The sequence below is a fragment of the Ammodytes marinus genome (genome assembly GCF_949987685.1).
Source record: "Ammodytes marinus genome assembly, chromosome: 21".
In the NCBI taxonomy this organism is placed as follows: Eukaryota; Metazoa; Chordata; class Actinopteri; order Uranoscopiformes; family Ammodytidae; genus Ammodytes; species Ammodytes marinus.
The window spans coordinates 20,443,615-20,462,571 of record NC_137225.1 but is presented as its reverse complement, the minus strand read 5'-3'; the positions used below and the strand labels follow the sequence as shown (position 1 = coordinate 20,462,571).

At 40.6% G+C, this 18,957-nt stretch overlaps 1 protein-coding gene across 1 annotated transcript in view; it reads left to right on the top strand.

The window, feature by feature from the left end:
* myo3a (myosin IIIA) overlaps positions 1–17,990 on the top strand; it is a gene marked incomplete at its 3' end in the record, with an annotated part of 49,648 nt that extends 31,658 nt beyond the window's left edge. The window contains exons 19-36 of the mRNA XM_080050084.1: positions 330–477; positions 2,570–2,723; positions 2,833–2,921; positions 3,039–3,168; positions 3,906–3,988; positions 4,251–4,292; positions 5,686–5,766; positions 5,884–6,089; positions 6,527–6,638; positions 6,852–7,014; positions 7,123–7,209; positions 7,312–7,435; positions 7,531–8,812; positions 9,364–9,508; positions 13,540–13,631; positions 14,348–14,388; positions 16,716–16,961; positions 17,876–17,990. Coding sequence (XP_079906210.1) covers positions 330–477; positions 2,570–2,723; positions 2,833–2,921; positions 3,039–3,168; positions 3,906–3,988; positions 4,251–4,292; positions 5,686–5,766; positions 5,884–6,089; positions 6,527–6,638; positions 6,852–7,014; positions 7,123–7,209; positions 7,312–7,435; positions 7,531–8,812; positions 9,364–9,508; positions 13,540–13,631; positions 14,348–14,388; positions 16,716–16,961; positions 17,876–17,990 — 3,340 coding nt within the window. The remainder of the gene's footprint in view (positions 1–329; positions 478–2,569; positions 2,724–2,832; positions 2,922–3,038; positions 3,169–3,905; positions 3,989–4,250; positions 4,293–5,685; positions 5,767–5,883; positions 6,090–6,526; positions 6,639–6,851; positions 7,015–7,122; positions 7,210–7,311; positions 7,436–7,530; positions 8,813–9,363; positions 9,509–13,539; positions 13,632–14,347; positions 14,389–16,715; positions 16,962–17,875) is intronic.
* Between the last annotated feature and the right edge of the window lie 967 nt (positions 17,991–18,957).

The following is an 18,957-nucleotide window of genomic DNA, read 5'->3' as shown; positions in this document are numbered from 1 at the left end:
TCCTGGTGTGTTTGGCTGTCACCCAGTCAGAATGAGGTCATTTTAGGAAAATGTTGTGCATTTGTAAAGATGAAAAACTTTATTTTTAATGGTAATTGTCTGTCAGTTCACCAATTTGGTTCAATCTGAAATATCCTAAAAGCTACTGGTAAGATATTCAAAGTCGGCAGAAGACTATGGTTAATTTTTGAAATTTCTCTAATGCTGCAAGCAGACTGACTTGTTTGTTGGTTTGAGATTTTACCAAATTATAGTGGATATTTGATACAACCAAGTAAACTCAGAATTTGTATGCATTTGAACTGACCTTTCATTCTTCTTATCTCTAGAGAGGATGACAAGGGCTTGAACATTGGCATCCTGGACATCTTTGGCTTTGAGAACTTCAAGAAGAACTCATTCGAGCAGCTGTGCATCAACATCGCCAACGAGCAGATCCAGTTTTACTTCAACCAGCACATATTCGCATGGGAACAGGTAAAGGCTCAAACCAGCATCCACTTTAAACTATATCACTGAAGTCAAAGAATGCTTTCTGAGTGCTTGAATCCCAGCGCTTTATACACATTTTTCACCTTGGTACTACCTCATTTCCATCTAAATTGTGATACCATGTCATCGTTTGTCACTCTGCGCTTTGAGAGAGACAGCAAGGGTAAAATATGCTGCTGTCTTTATTTACGGGAGAATGGGGTTCGCGATACTCCACTCATGCAGTCTCGTGGGTGTGTTTTGCCTTGAGGGGGCAAAAGAATGGTTTGCTAATGTTAAATGATTTGGTCTCACCCATGGAGAGGGGGCCATAAATCATCCCAAACGAGGGTCAATTAGGAACTGAAGACAGTTAACGTTTGACTCAATCTCACTCTTGGGTATTGTTGGCACCCGGCCCAGAAATACGTTTGTCCTATACTGCCACCATATAGACTGTAGTGTATCCAGTGCATAGGGGATTGTTCTAATAAGCTCCACTTGACTTGTCACATCTACACTTAAATACAGCAGATTTAAAGGTGGAGTCAACGATTCTGAATAACGCTTGTTGTCAAAATCACTTTTGTTGATACAATGCCTAGGCTCTGTTAACTGGTATGTAAGCAAAGGGTATGTAAACAATGGGTAGCCCATTGTAGATAGCAACATCCCCGTTTAGAGAGCCTAGGCTGATTTTGCTCTCCAAAATAGCTGACTCAACCTTTACAGTAACATTACTGCATTGTTAACGTTTTATCACTAACTCATTTGCATGTACTCTTTCAGCTGTATGTTTAAACACGCGATTGTACATTGGCCCAATCAGTCTGCTTCCCTGCAGATATCATGTCGTGGTTTGTTTACCACACAGCATGCAGGTCATGCAAGAATTAGCACCTTGATTCGTTGTTGTTTGCTTCCATTTTGTCATTTTCGTCTTGATATAGAAGTCTCCAGTAATATTGCTGAGTCATACTAGAAGCTCTGAGAGTCCAGGATATTGCTAGCTGGGTCTAACATGGAGGTCTAAGCTCCTTGGTTCCTGCAGACCAGATTTATCCCAAGAGGGGGGAAGGGAAGTGAGTCACCAAGTACAATACAGCAAGAGGAAATTAATTCTGGCATTAGTCTTGGCTTGTTATTGATTTCTATCAAATGGCTCTAGTTTTTCACTCTCACTCCCATTCTAACTAAAGAAAGCAGATAATGGCAGGTTTGGATAGGACATTGATTTTTAAGGCAAGACACAGCAGGCAAAAATATTTTTTTTTTCAAGCACTGGTCAATTTTGAGATGTTGGCCATTTTGCTTCAATAACATGTCCTTTTTCAAACAAGTATGAATTAAAGGTCCAAAATGTAAATTAAGATGTGTATTTTTACTTAACCTTGTATGTTTGCGTCTGTATATTTCTCCTATACAACCATCTTTAACAGCCATCTTTAACAGCCATTATCTCAACAAAAGTTTTTTCTCAAAATAAATTGTAAAAAACAAAACAATAATTGCTCTAATGTAAGTATCAACTGTCATTGTTTCATGATCATATCATTAATGTTCACCTGCAGTGTCTTGCCTTAATGCAACACTTGGTATTCCTGCATCTGGCATAAAATAGCACCAAGTCATAACAATTTAGTCAAGAGAACAGCCCAAAAAACTCAGCTGCAAAACAGACAAATAGCTTCTGACTATGCACTGCTGGCCTGTCACTACAGCTTTGCAGCAGAAAACACATCACCAATGCAAACCATCTAAGACTCATTTCCAGGTAGCATCAATCCAAGTCAATTTTTTAAAATTTAAATAGAAACATTTCTCCTTTTCAGCTAAAAAAACAGCTTCTCCTCCTGCCGTATTTCACCTTGTTGGTTGAGCCAAAAAAGGACCATTTATTTGTTCCATAATTGTGGGCAACAACAACAAACAGAGGACTGAATAAGAACTCATATTTCCACAATATTTAGACCTACTGAGACTGTTATAGACAAGAACTAAACAGAACATATTGATATCTTGGAGAGGGGCCATGCAAAAAGAAAGGGATTACACTATCTTATAAAGTCAATGACTATGCTCTGTCTTGTCTGTGCAGGATGAGTACCTGAATGAAGAGGTGGACGCTCGGATGATTGAGTACGAGGACAACCGGCCCCTCCTGGACCTGTTCCTACAGAAGCCCATGGGGATGCTCTCTCTGCTGGATGAGGAGAGCCGCTTCCCACAGGCCACAGACCAGACCCTCGTAGGTCAGTCCCTTTAGCTTAGGACTGGGGGGAAATATGTTTGGAGTGGATTCACTGTTTGTGTTTTATTGTGTGATTAATGCTATGTGTCAATGTATCCTTGGACTTTTAGAGAAATTTGAAGTTAACCTCAAGACCAAAACTTTCTGGAGACCAAAGCGGGTTGACCTTGGCTTTGGTATTCACCACTACGCTGGAAAGGTAATGGATTTATTTTTAATTATGATAATGTGTGCACAAAAGCCTCATGTTAAACTATGTGATGCATGTTGGCCTTCACACACATACGTATTCTCCCGTTCTCTATCAAACTCCAAGGTGATTTACAACGCCGCCGGCTTCTTGGCCAAGAACAGGGACATGCTACCGGCCGACATAGTTCTGCTGCTGAGGTCGTCAGAGAACGAGCTCACTCGCAAACTGGTCACACACCCCCTCACCAAAACAGGTAAAGAACCTCTTTTTGCATAAGCAGCAGTGAATACAACCTCAATCAGGCCCAACAGACTGTTCTTACCGCTGTTCATTCCTGCAGACATATCTATTGCTACCACAGAATTGAATTTGATTCTGCAGTATTTTACATTCTATTCAGTTTATTTTACTTTATATTAATTATTTCTATATTTTACTTGTACTATTAGTCATTGCTAGAGAGAACCTTGCAACAAATAATAGTACTTTCAACAACTGCTCTCGTTTGGTCATGACACATGAAAAGGAACTTTGAACTTTAAGTTCTGAGTTCAAAGACCAACAGACTATTGTTACCCATTCTTTAGCCAGGCTTTCCTCTCTTGTCTGCCAGACTTTTGTTGTAGGAAGCTGGCCTTGGCAGCATGTGTCCCCTGTTGACAGTGCAGGCTGCCAGCTCTGTCAAAATTGAATCACAATAAAGCCAATAATCACATAATCACTCTCCTAAAGTAGTCTTAAAGCTGTCCTATTGAGCGTCACTGTTTAATTCCTGATCAACAGTCTAGCTCATGAAAGAAATCGCTCCTCAACTCCCTTTTCATCTGCTCCATTAAGTTCAACCATTTGAGTTTTAAATTACCAACAGTTTTATGTTTAAGTTGTTTGGTATGACAGGAGTCCATTCACAGACAAGTTTATGAATTAACTGATAAATATATGTACCAGTTTGTGCTAACCGAGCCTAACATCCCTTTGTTTATTCCCCAGGCAACCTTGCCCACACCAAGGGTAAAGTCATAAACACACTACGCAGCCCGCGGACCCCGACACGCACCCTCACCTTCGCCAAGGTACTTACTTCTTCTGCATGTTTTATTATGGCTGTATCATCTTCTACATAAAAAACTTACCATGAAAAAGTATTTGTTCCCTTACTAACTTCAACACCACAGCTTAAAATAACGTGGAATTACAATTCTCTCTTGGTTCTATAGCGTTTTTCATTTAAATTTTTATTTTACAAAACATATTGTACTTTTTTCAATTCTTACCTCTTTCTGTGTCCTTTTTTCCTCATCTGTCTCTCTGTCTCTGCATTTCTACCATATTAAGATGGGAGTGCTAACCTTGTACAGTTCTTTTTCTTTCAGTGAGGTAATCAACATATTTCCATGTTTGTGTGTATGGGTTATTTTACCCGTGTAGCCGTAACCCCAACCTTCACACACTCTGGAAATACATCCGAATGTGGTTTGTATTTCGGTTAGAGTCAGTGACAGCTGAATCCTGTGTAGATGTCACATAATTGTTCACAGTTTATGCAAAAGCAAGCTATTCACTCAACGCGTGTGCATGTCATTGTGCCCACACATGTGTGCAACCCCGCATTGAAGAATGCCAAATGCATAAACACTTCACACATCTTCATTTTGTTTGAATGTAGAAGTATGTGTTTAAACCTGTTGTGTTAAAGCTGTCTGTTCATAGCACCATGCCTCGTGCTGATAACTAATGTGTGGAACATGCCTTGCAAAGGGAATCAAAGTTTTTGAAAAATGTGCCTAGGAAAGTCAAAAATGCATTCAAAGCATCCAATAATCAGCCCGAGTCTGTTGCAGTTGCTGATGGCCAAATGAGAACGTACACGGTACAGGCACTACAAGATTGCAGCGCCTGCTATATGTAAGGCTCGAGGTGAATTTGCTCAGTTAAAAGCAATTGACAGTAGCTACATTTAAATGAACCGTGTTTGATGGCTTCCCTGAATCTATTTCCATTCATCTGCATATGTCAGACAAAAAGCTCATCAAAGGCTTTGCTCTAAGGAGGCACAATGAGCTTCAAACAGTATCAGGCTGATGGCTTCCTATAGATTGGTTTCCCCCTTATAGTAATAGTGCTGAGAATTAGATTTAGGTCTTGTTAAAATGCTCCGAAATATGTGCTGGAAGCATTCAAATAGATTTGTATGTGTATTTTTTTGTAATTGCTATAGTAATCTGTGTTGTCTTTATGAGAGCAAATCCTCTGCGTTTATTTTAAGCACACAGTTTTTTTAGACATATATATTTGTTGTTTGATTTAACAGTTACACTCTTTACAGCGACATCTTCAGATGAGTTATATTTATACATGCGGTAGTCTGGATTTGGCACTTGTTTTCTTAATTTATTTGAATTTGTTTATCCATTTTATGCGTCTCTTTTGCAGCCTTCTCTGGATTTAACGCTCACTCCTAAGAAAACATGCTTGGTTGCTGTGCCTTTTGACGACACAGAACAAATGCAAACGGTGATTGGTCATTTTTCAAAGTAAAATAAAAAGCATTCCAAGTAAACCTCCAGTTGATACGGTTACTAATATGTACATTACCTTGAGGGTCAGTGTCCTCATTTCACTCAATGCTCACGTTGGCCTAATGTTCATTGTACTAAAAGGTTATCTTGCATCTCATAAAGTCTTCTATAAAAGCTTTAGTCTGTGTAGAACTATTTAATACACTATGAAGTTTTGTGATTTTTGAGCAGCTTTTAATTTTTCTATTCAGGCCGGTGACCATGGAGACATGCCGTACCACCCCAGAGAAACCACCAACATGAGAACGCAGACAGTGGCCTCCTATTTCAGAGTAAGATTGCTCTTTTCTTTCAATTCAAAAAGGTATTGTTGTTGACCGCTTTTTTTTCCATTCGTCTCATCAATATTATGACACAAGCTTTAACCATGCTTACCACTGTGTTTGTAGTACTCTCTGATGGACCTGCTGTCCAAGATGGTGGCAGGGCAGCCCCACTTTGTCCGCTGCATCAAACCAAACAACGATCGCCACGCCAACAAGTTTGACCGAGAGAAGGTGCTGGTTCAGCTGCGATACACCGGTGTGCTGGAGACGGCCAAGATCAGACGGCAGGGCTACTCCCACCGCATCCTGTTTGCTAACTTCATAAAGAGGTCAGCAGGCTCTTGGGATTATTGAAAAGGTGGTCAGCAATTCCAGAAAACGCTTGTTGTGGAAAAAAAGTGAATATCTCCTCACAATCCGCTTCCGGTACATTCAGTGTGTGTGTGCTAAAAATAAATCCAGTGTTAATACACAGCCTAGACTTTGTAACTGGTATGTTGCTAGCTACGGCGGGCCCCATTTGTTTGCATATCCTTTATTTACATACCAGTTTACAGAGCCTAGTCTTTTTTTTCAGCGCATACACACTACTGACAGATTGTGAGGAGAAATTCACTGATTTTGAAACATTTGAATAAATAATTTCGACAACAAGCATTCACCAGAATCACTGACTCCACCTTTAAGTGATGTTGTATCAAGTGGAAATCAATGTATGATGTGTGTTGGGCCCCTTGTTTCCAGCTGATTACTCTGACTGTTACAGGTATTACATCTTGGCTTTCCATGCTCACGAAGAGCCGGCTGTGACTCCAGAAACATGTTCTGCCATTCTGGAGAAGGCAAAGCTGGAGAACTGGGCCATGGGGAAGACTAAGGTAAGGACAGACACTTCATTTATTAACTCAATGTAGTGTAAAGGCCCTCATACCTCCATGCATCATTTACGTTGGAATGGACGTTAAAAAAACAACCTTGTAGTAGTCGTAGTTGCTCAGAGTTCCAATGCAATATAAGAAAATACTGGCTCAATCTTGTGAAATAGATCTGCAATGGTGATCAGATGTGTTTTATGTGTCCCTTACTCTCAGGTATTCCTGAAGTACTACCACGTTGAACATCTAAACCTGATGGTGCAGCAGGCCACACAGCGGATCGTTCTGCTCCAGGCGTACGTCCGAGGCTGGCTGGGAGCCAAGAGATACCGGCGGATATTAAAGGAGCGGGAACAGAGTGCTCTGGTGCTGCAGTCAGGTTGGGGAATTGTTATCACTCTGTTATCTGCTAGGATATGAACAAAGTCTTCAAGCGGTTATTATAAAGTTTTCCATACTTTGATTTTTTTTTATCCACAATCTCCAGCTTACAGAGGGCATAAAGCACGGAAGAGGGTGGCCGATGACAAAGGCAAAGCAAAGTTTGAGGCCTTCATCATCCAGTTCCAGGCTGGTAAGAGCAGTCGGAGATGGAATTTATTTATTCAACACAATAAAAGCTTAGTACTCTATATATTCGAATGTTTAACTTTTTCCTTGTTGTTGTTTTTTTCAGTTTGCAGGGGCTATCTCGCCAAAAAGGTTTACAAGCAGTTGATAGATGAGAAGAACAAAGCGGCAACCAAGATCCAGGCGCGCTACAGAGGGCACAAGGACAGGAAGAGCCTCAAAAGAAAGCGGTACTAGAGTGCGATCGAAAAATGTACATAATAAAGCACTGAAAAAAATATATATTCTACCCAGTTTGACGAATATGTGATTGTTTGGTTTGTAGGGAAGCCAAAGAAAAAGAGCATGCAGAGAAGGCCCTTAGAGAGAAGGAGGAAGAAGACGCTCGCAAACTAGAGATCGCAAATCAGGAAAATTCGAACGAGGACGAGGAAGCGAAGGCCGCCGTGGTTCTCCAGAGCAACTTCAGGGGCTACAAGGAGAGGAAAAAGTTCAAGGAGAGAAAAAAGACAATGGCTGGAGCTGAACTGGAGATACCTGCAGTGTTGGAACAAGATCCTACCAGCAAAGACAATGAAGGAGAAAGAAGAGCTTCTCCACAAACAGACAACGACGATGATGAAGAAAGCACATACGAAGCCGAGGAGAACTATGACAGCGATCACACACAGGTGGCGGAGGACGAGGAAAATACAGTATTGGCGGATGAGGCGGTGATTGAAGACCCACCGGCAGCAGAAAACGGACCAGAGGAGGCTCCAGTGGAAGAGGTTGTTAACGTGGAGGAAGAAACTAAGGCTGCCACAGTGCTCCAGAGCAACTTCAGAGGCCACAAAGAGAGGAAGAGGCTTCAGGAAGAAGGCAAGATCCCAGCCAAGAAAACAGCGAAAAGTGGAGTGGAAAACAGTGGAGTGGAAGTTCCCGAAATTCAAAGCCCACAAGCAGAAATCTGCATGGAGGAGACAATGGTAGGAGAATCGTCCAAAGCTCAAGATGCGGTAGATGTTTCTTCAATCGAGGTCAACTTAGAAGAACAAGACGAGGCCAAAGCAGCCGTGGTGCTCCAGAGCAACTTCCGAGGACACAAGGAACGCAAACGTCTCGAGGACGAAGGAAAGATTCCCAAGAGGAAGAGGAAGAAGAGCAAAAAGGCTAAACAAGAACCTCCAAAAGAAGTAGAAGTAGACATTGTAATGCAGGCTGAAGAGATAGCGCCCGAACCCCAGTCGAATTCTTGTGTGGAGAACTCGGAGGGAGCGGACGAGGAGAAAGCTGCCACCGTCCTTCAGAGTAACTTCAGAGGCCATCGGGACCGGAAGAAGTTTAAAGCGGACAGAGAAGCAAAGAAGAAAGCGATGGAAAACAATGCAAATGATGCAGAAATGGAAACCAAAGCGGAGGTAGAACAGGAGGACATTGTGGATGTTAGTGACGTGCTGATAGAACAAAGAGATGAGACGGATGCTGAGAAGGAGAGGCAGGAGGAAGAGCATGCTGCGGTGAAGATCCAGAGTCAATTCAGAGGCTACAAGGACCGGAAGAACCTGAAGGCCAACAGGCAGACAGCGCAGAACGAAGCCGCGCAACTAGAAAGCTTCACCAGAGAGGTATTATCATTGGACACACTTTGTTTTGGGACCAATCACCCTGTGTTTCGTTTGTTTACTACAACTATGATGTCAAATGTTGGCGAGCTAATAATAGCTGGTTGATAATGAAAACTATGACGAAATGTATGTTTTTTTGTTGATGATACGATACTTATATGTTAATGGTCGACTATGGGACATTCAAAATGCATGATATTTGTCCTCAATTGAGTGTTGACCATCTGTAAATGTAATACACGCTGATGTTGTCATAACTTGCTGATATTCACCAATAATGTAATAAGTTATTGCATTTTTGGCTAGTTGAAATTATGGGCAAAAATGTATTACTTTATGGGCTGCTACAAATATGTTGACTAAAAGGTGTCTAAGATGTTGTCAACTAATACTATGAAGGATGCAAATGACTCAAATGTGACTAAAAAACAATTTTCATCTTAACACTATGACTAACACTAAAAATGCTGCCATAATTAAGACTGCTATCACCTCTCCAACTCCCCTCTCTCTCACTCACTTTTTTTTTCTCCATTAAATCTGTCTGGCAGGTGGCTCAGACTTCTCAGGATTTCATGGCCCTGCAGCACAAGTTGAACGAGATCATCCAGGCTCATCAATCAAACCCCGAGAACAATGGCATGTTCGTGAGAGGGAACGTAAGCAATGGCTTTGCTGCCCAGAATCACCAATCAGGTCAGATATGAGTACGATTTCTGCCCGTGTGGAAAACAGATTATAAAGCAATAGATATGATGCATAATGTTGTCACGGATTGACCCGAGGTTAATATTCATTTCTGGGTCCGGTTTTTTGAAGCGTTGAACAATCAGATAGTTAAGACAGGTTGTCTGTTTAAAGTGGATGTTAATATATTCTCTTGTTTTATCTATCCGCTAATAGTCTGGTGCACATTTCCTGCAATGCTAAAAAGCCATGAAAGTATAGTGTGCATACTTGATTGTAAACACCCATGATTTGATGCAGGAATCGCTCTTTGTTCAGTATTTATTATTTCTCAAATTTCAAAGTGTGGGTGCCTGTGTCAAGCTATTTCCACAAATTCTTGTTTTCTTTATGTACAAATGTGATGGTATCGACGTACGCTGTTATTGTCTGGCTCTCGTGAGGCTTTGATTAAATCAAGAAAACCTGGGAAAGTCAAGTGCCAAAACAGGAAGCGCCTCTCAGCCCGATGTGTCATCAAAAATAGAATCTGATTGGCCCAGGTGATAGGTGTAATTGCTTTCAGGGTGCTGAGCGGGTGGAGATGGTAAATTGAAAGTTCAGCGTCTTAGCAAAACAGAGCCGGCAGCTGAAAATGTCACCACGTCATGGGTTCAGGTGTCCAGATATAATATTGTGATAATCATGTAATAATGCCAATGATTGTCTTTCAGTGGCTGGCATCATGATTATCCTGACATTCATTTGATCTGTTGAGGTTTTGTCATGACCAAGGGTTTTAGTTGCCTTATTCTAACTACCGGTATACCTTATCCTTAGTTTTCTTCCTAAACATGGTCTGTCCTTAACCCTCACGTTTTATCAGAATTGTTCACTATCTGGTCTGTAAATGGTGTTAAAATAGTAGGTGAAATGGTAATTAGGGACCTTTTCTTGTGTTGATGGGCTCATTTTGTTAGCTTTGAACAGAGCCAGGCTAGCTGTTCCCCCCTGTTTCAAGTCTTAATGCCAAGCTAAGCTCAGCTAAGTGGCAGCTGGCTTTAGCTTTATATTTAGGCTACTGTACAGGTATGAGGCTTGTATCAATCTTATCTGAAATTTGCTTTTAGATCAGCTTGAATCCGATTTTATGTTGATGATATATAAAGAAACTTGTATTAATAGTTTCCAGTAGAACACTGTATTCCTTTTAATCTGGGCATGTTTGCCCTTTACAGGCATTTATTTAGCACAGCATGTTGCCTGAGGTAAAGCAGAATGAAATTATTTGTGTTGTTTCCTTGGGGCTACTGCTGCAACTCCTTACAAAACTATGCTTTCTCAGCCACACTTGGTCTTTCCTCTATCGACATTCGTCCTAAGCGATGTCCTAATAAATGGCAGACTTCATCAGAATCATTTGTGACACACACAATGAAGGCAGCGGACTTGTGCAACTCACACTGTTCTTCATGGGAAAGGTCATCGAATGCTAATCACGTTTTGTGAAAAAGCGTTTCCAACAATTATGGCAAGAATTAATAAGAGGCTGTGTGAAATTGGCTTTACTTGTTTGAGCAATACTGAATGACCTTCAGATGGAGTTGTTTAATAAAATTACAAACTTTTCAGCTCCTTTACCTGAGAGCTTCTGCGCGTGATGGATTGTTTTATTTTTGCCACGTGTTTTCCCCCGACATGAACAGTGATTAATAATGAGCTTAAAGCAAAGGTCATTGTAATATGGTAATGATTGCAATATCACATGCGCAACAATATTGTTACCGTAAATCAATCATGACAAATATTGTAGATTGCAACACATTGCCCAGGCCCCAGCTGGTCACAAACACACCACTCTCTTTATGTTCAATACAGTGCAGGGAATCGAACACATATTATAGGCAGGGAGCGATTTGCCAGAGGGGATAGGGGGTCTAGTCTTCATATGCATGGGCCTCTGCTAAATAATTTGTATCCCCAGAGGGGGACAAGCAAAGCAATGTGACATGAGAACAGTCTATAGTACAAACAACGATACAATCAGAAATGTTCTCTCTCCCTGTCAGCGACTCCACAGCTCGTGAGGATCCTGTTTCCATTAGCTTTGAATGACAGAAAGCTGTGCTATTTGAGATTATATAACATTTAATATTGACGGTTATAAATAGTGTTTTGGCACCCCTGGCAGAGTGGCGCTTTCTACGACATTAAAGCCATTTGGTTCCTTGACTAAAAAACAAAATTCCACGCCTTCAATCTCAAAAATGTAAAGGGACCCCATTGTCAAACTTTCCATGGTACTGAAAGGAGGGTTTAATTTGTGGGTGTTTTATTTTGGTGTGTATGATACCAGCCACTGTGTATCCACATGGGTCAAGGAAAAGTGACAAGTAGAAAATATCGCCTATGCTACATGATGAGTTAAAAAACAAATGTGTGATTCATTCTATCAATATAAAAGTTTCTGAAACACCCAAACCTTTTTTTCACAAATCACACCCTGGTTGTTGGTGTCAAAGGTTGTTTCACATCCTATCTGGTGGAAAATTCCCACCCTCCAAAGGCCTTAGGGTTAAACTGCAGTGTTTATGTAGGGCAGCTCAATAATCACAACAGAGTCAAAGGCCCCCATCATGGCAGATTTAACCCAGCCAAACGTGTCAACTGATGAGGAAAATGATGATTCCACTGGCTGCTAAGCTGTTTGACTGTGATGGTCAGCCGCAAAAGTGACCGCAATGACAAAATATACTGCACTTTCGATAGACAGAGTTCAAACGCCACCATTACTTTTTATAGAGGTGTAGTCCCTGAAGTAGATGAAAGTTTTATGCTCTCTTTTTCACACCAACTCCCGTTTAAATCTCATCACAGCGAGATTTAAACCCCTCCAGATAACTTCGCATCATGCTGTTAAGGTCACAGGTTTCTGCAGACGTTATCACCGCATTCACTTGGATTTAAAGTAGGACAGACAGACAGAGGTGGGACTGACAAGAGCACTGAAAATAATTTAAGATTACATTTTTTAAATGAAGGTACATCAATGTATCGCGTTATCCCTGTTTTGAATCCAGTCTCTGACTTTTGTTATATGTTATTCCACACCTTTCCTGCTATTTCTAACAAAATACATGCCATTCCCGAAAGATTATTTCCAAAAAGACTTTTAACCAATAAATGTAACAAATTCATTCCTTTTTTCAAAATAGCCACTCCAAATGTACTTCATTTCTGTTATTATACATGTAAGAGCAGACTGCATGTAGAGCTGACTTTTCTTGTACAGACCTAGATGAGTTTGCATAGAAGAAATGACTTTAGTTCTGCAAGAAATGTGTCATAGATTTATCATTTGTCCTCCAGTAACTGTTCAATGTGGATACATAGAGGTCAATCATAAACTCTCCAAAGAACACACCAAATATATCCAAAAACACACTTTTTTAATGAACAGCTACACTTCGTTTGAATGCATTCTGGGAAATGTAGGAAACAAGAATACGTAGGTCGGAAATACTTGTCATTTAAAATCAACTGCTGTATTGAACAAAATATCGTAGATGGATGTGTGAAAGTGTTTTTTGTGGGACAATTTTCACTTCAAGTGTCCGTTCATGTGCACAGTTCTAACTCCGCTCCACCAACAGCCACAGACTTCTCCCCCCAAGGACTAAGAGCCGCACACTGGGAGACCGAGCCTTCTGCTCCTCTGCTCCTCGACTGTGGAACACCCTCCCAGAACACCTGAGGGTTCCACAGTCGATTGATTGTTTTAAAAAGGGCCTTAAAACGTACCTTTTTAAGAAATCTTTTAATCTGTAATTTTTTGCTCATGTTACTTTGATAACTGCTTTTAACTCTTGTTTTAACTTATTTTTTTATTTTTTTTTGGTTGTTGTAGCACTTTGAGATTTTTTGCTAAATATAAAGTGCGTTATAAATAAAATTCATTATTATTATTATTATTATTAACAGGAAGGAGAAGCACATTGTTACACAGTGTCTTTTATCCCTGAACACATAAACTAGTTCTAATACTCTTTGTTACTTTTCAGCCGACAAGAGACTGTCGAGGACCCCCCGCAGAACTCAACAGCCCAAGACCCTCAACACACCAGAGGACTCCACCTATTACAACTTGATTCATGTGAGTCACAGAAAGAGTTGGGGAACAATTTCAGATACAACAAAAGCTTTTTGCTGTCCGCTGCCATGCAACGCTGTAACTACTACCCCAGCTATTGGCTTCCACTGTGCACTATTGATTAGCAGTTGTTCTCTGTCTGTAGTTACTCTTGACTACGTCTGTTCCCCAAAGGCAAGAAATATCAAACTGTTACAAAGTTGGCTGGAAAAGTATGTTTCTTTCATGCATTTGACAAAGGAAGATTTCCTTGAGCAGTACCCTTGAATTCATTCTTCTCCTGAATTAATTCTTTGTCATGTTTTATAATTTCAGCAAACAATAGCTCAACTTCAGGTTTGTTAACAACGATGTCTCTAGTGTAGTTAACCTAGTCATACTGTAGATTAAGCATAATGCGTCTAATGAATAAAAACATAAATCAAATACTTATAACAACCCAATATTCAAAATTTGATAATGAGGAAGAACCGTGGCTATACAATTATTGACCAAATGACCTTTACTATTCTGATCTCATGTATTGGAGAGTAATTCACTGAAAATGTTTATTGATATTTTAGAAACGCCTCTGATGATTGAAAAGTGATTAAGTGTAAAATGTTGGTATACCCGCTGTTCAAAAACCACTTTCCTTTGCTTCCCCTGAACACAAAAGATTGTGAGTGTTTTGACATTTGACATTTAGCAATCTGTCTTCTGTCTCTCTCTCTGCTCAGAGGTCTGTGCAGGATGATAAACGAAAGCCCAGGAAAGAAGAGTAAGTGTTGGCTTCTTACTTCAACCTTAATTTTAACAACCTATCACCTGCTGTTTTAAGAGGTTGGGCCCGCTGCCTGCTTGCTGGTCCAGAGTGATGGCTGTGGGGCCCGGTGCCAACATAAGGACAGTGTCTGGTTCCAAACTTAACGATCTGAAGCTTTACACGCTCACACATCCTCAGTGAAATGAATTACCCTTAGTCTATATCCCACCGTGGTTACATGAGCTAAATATACACAGTGGAATTTAAGGCCAGACACTGCAGGTGAATAGGGTAACATGTTCAACTTATAGATATCATCATGAAACTTTGTCTTTTTACAGCATATTTTGGATACAGCCTTTTAACATTTCATAAATCAAAATATACTAGTATTGGAAAGAAATTAAATGTTGAGATGTTGTGATTGCTGTTAAAATGTTAGGCTGCTGAAATATTCCCCATAGTGGTTTTAGACAGTGTTTCTATGTGACCTGCGACTAGAAAGTGTGTGTGTGGCTGTGAGGATTTTGTGCGTATCATGCATATGTATGTGTCGTATAGGCCACAAGGTGAGCGCACCGCCCAGAGTGGGGAGGTGACGATAGACTGATAAGGGCTGGCTGTACAAGAGGGGGGCCAGGGTACTTTATCACAGCAGTCTGAAGAAACACACACTAATACACACACACAAACACACACACACACACACACACACACACACACACACACACACACACACACACACACACACACACACACACACACACACACACACACACACACACACACATTGCAACACAAAGCACTAAACATCAAGGGTAATAATTTGTTAGCAGATAAATAAAGCCAGCAATGGACAGGAGCAGTTTACATGCATCATTAGGGATGAGAAGGTCAGTGCGAAAGATAGCATCTCTGGCTGAATCTGACAGCAGAGGAGGATGGGAGGTGGGAGAGCGTGGGAGGTGAGAGGAGTGGAAACAGAGGAGTGAACAATGGATGGTGGTAGTAAATGGGAGTAGAAACATACAAAGGGAGTAATATGGCTGGCAGAGTTCATCAGAAACAGTTATAGTGAACCACAATGATCTGTATTTTGTTGACATTTTTAGAGCAATGCTCAATTGTGTGTCTGTTTTGTGACACTATGATGTGACTCGTAAAATATATGTGTTGTATCCATGTGCAAAATCCTTCCGTATCAATGAAAGCAATTTGGTATGTATCCAATAGCAGCAAAACGAGGGAGTTAGCGTGAGCAGTGAACCAGGGATGAACCAGCCTTTGGTTCAGCTAACAGGGCTGAACTGGTTCCCCGGTGGCCTAACCAGGGTTAAGCAGAAAATAAAGAGCAGCAACAGATGACAACACTACAAAAGAGCCAATTGAATCTACTGAAAGTAGAGAAAAAAGAGAAAAAAAGACTGAAGCCATGCTAGCAGCTCTGTGAGGAAACTTTTTTAATTTTTATTCAAGGTAATTACCAAAGCTACTACAGTTCATCCGGATATGAAAGTCTGAACCAAATTTTATGGCAATTAATCCAATAGTTTTTTCATTCCGTCAAATATCTAAATCTCATATTTCACTGGAGGATTGTACACTTTCAGAGACGCCATAAAGCATAAAAAAGAAGTTCAGCTTTTGTTCAACACAAAGACAACTTCATCCTACCTACTTCACCCCCACTGTGTCAATCACATAGTTCAGCTTCACAAAGGCACATTTCATTATGATTCATCAGCAGCATGATTGCGTGTCTGGGCTCCGGTTCCTGCCTCAAACTCATCACGGTGTTCCAATCAGATCAGAGTTGACTGGACAGGGTTGACCCCTTTGATGCTGCAGCGCTGCAGTCACAAACTACACTGATTTCCAATAGAGGTCGAAATGTATGTTGATAACGTGTGAGACTCATCGATCGCCATATGGAAACTATCTTAAACTCGCTTCGGTTCATGTGGAGGTCAGAGCTCAATATGAACAGTTCCACATTTAGCTTCATAACAGCATCTGTGCATCTGACGGGGAGGCTCTGTGGTGCTCATGGTCAAATTACAAAGTGGTGGGCAGATACTGGCAGACTGTGTGGGCTCGGCAATTATCCTCTACACACAAGTGATGTAGGCCTTAAGTTGGTCTTAAGGCCTACATCTGGAGGCACTAGAATAATCAAAATCTGAAAGTTTGTTGTAGCTACTTTAACTGGAAGACATATTGGACCACACTAGTTAACAAGTACAGTCCAGAAACAGTCCATGTAGTGAACTAATTCAAGCTCAAACTACTCAAACAGCTTGAGCAGCTAACAAGGAACCCAATCCCTTCTGCTCCCCCCCCAGTCCAGGGAAGCTGCTGGACGTAGAGGACCAGTACTACCGGGAGCTGTCCAGCAGCCGGTCTGAACCCTCCATGTCCAGACAGAACTCTTCCTCCTGCAGCACGCCAGAGAGAAGGCGCTCTATGGAGAAGAGACGCTCCTCAGTCAAGATGTCGCCCACAGACCAGGGACTAGAAGAGGCTAGTAGAACCACCAGACAGAGGGCCATCACTGAACCACAGCCACAGAGACCTGCCGATGACAACAGGTATGTCCATCTCCCATATGAGCTTGATCTCTGCAAAAGACAAGATGATCTCACCATAAAGGTCCTCTTACTAGCGTTATAGGACCCTGTCATTATCTAACAAAGATCAAGGGTTGTGAATGGCTTCCTTGATCTTTCTCCAGCTGTCCAATGATTAAATGTCTCTTTATGATGCAATGTCCTTCACTATATCATTAGGGAGACATGTCAATAAAGTTATGAGGAAATATCCAATTTTTTTGGTTTGCTAAATCAATAAGGTTTCACTTATAGCCATAGCTGGGTGTGTTAACATGCACACACTAATGCAACTATTGCATGAACTGTTAAAAACGATGATTTCAAAGTATATCGATGAAACTGAGATAGATCCCCGTAATAATCCACTTAACACCGCGGAAGATTAATCAGTCTTTTTAAGGGGAAAATTATAATTATAATAAATTATAATATTAATATAAAATTCCTTACGATGCCTAAATATTACCGCAGATGTATTACACAACCATGCTTAATTAATGATTGATAAAGAGTTTTCAGAGTCAACTGAGAAGGAAAAAAACTAATACATTCTACAAACAGAGTAATTTTAGCTGGTTGGCAATTGTATCTACCATATTGTGTGGTTCTTGTACTTTGCATTTTGCACTGCAGTTGTTTTTATTAAAGGACAGATGGTGACAAATCCACTAACATATTTCATCTGTTTCTGTACCTTGTTTAAGTCCGCAGACAGCCCATGCCCATGATAAATAGCCGAAGATGACGAACAATATGAAATCTTTCTCCTCGACATGAATCTTAATATTTTTTTCTTCTTGACTTTGTGCTCCATCACTGCTCTCTCTCTCTCTCTCTCTCTCTCTCTCTCTCTCTCTCTCTCTCTCTCTCTCTCTCTCTCCTTGTGTTGACAGGCGCTCTGTCCCCAGAATGCCCTCCACGGAGAGCAGGACAGACGACAATCCTTATGACTTCAGGCATCTACTGAGGAAGACCTCGCAGAGACGAAGGCTCATCAAACAGTACTGAACACGAGACTGATCTTTGGCACATAATCTGTCTTACAACTTATTATCACGTATCATGCTATTGTGGGTATTTGAAAAACAACTTTTGGATCTGTGACAGTTACGGATATGAAACTATACTGACTCCATTATAAGTAAGGTTAAATAATCGAAACACAGCATAGAAAAGGCTGACGCTGAATGTAAATAATAAAATGCTTTTAGGTTGTATTTATGTCATTTGTAAACTAGATGTTGCTCATTTTTCCGCATCAATGTTTTCTTTTCAAAACTGCTGTTTGAAGTTTTGTCTGTACTATCTATTTAAACATGAAATATAATGTAATAAAAAAGAAAAATGCACTCGTTCTGTAAATACAAACGCCATGCTCTTACACTTGAATACTTTGCATTTCAATTCATTTTTTTGTCGAATGTATATTTGGAAAAAAAACAGCTTTGGTGTTTCCTCTCTGCTGCAATCTCTTTGCTTTTGTTCATTTGAAACATAAAATGTATCAAAGTGCTTGTGGTGTTTCATGAATCACACATTGAGCTAATTCAGAAGGGTTTATATGCTCCATTTAGCTCTGTTTCTATTAAAATTCTCTTAGAGATTTGGTCCAAGATCATCATATGTGTCGTGTTGGTATCAACTCACCCAACTGTAAATTCCTTTTTGTGAGATCATCTTCTCCATATTGGCTAGAGGATCTCTTTGGGAATAAATGTCTGTCTGACCTTTCATGTGACATTTTAGAGGAGGAGAGCGCCACAGGGAGAGTTAGTGAATCTCACACATGGCACCGAAACCTACAGATAAAACTGACAAAACACAGACAGCAAGAAAGGAACAACTGGAAAAGACTCCAACTCCCAACAGCCCTGCACACAAGAAGCAGGTATAACACATGTTTGGATGTGTTTTCTTTCTTTCTTTTTTCTTTTTGTATGTATTGAAAGTTATCAATGGAGCAAATCTCAGACTA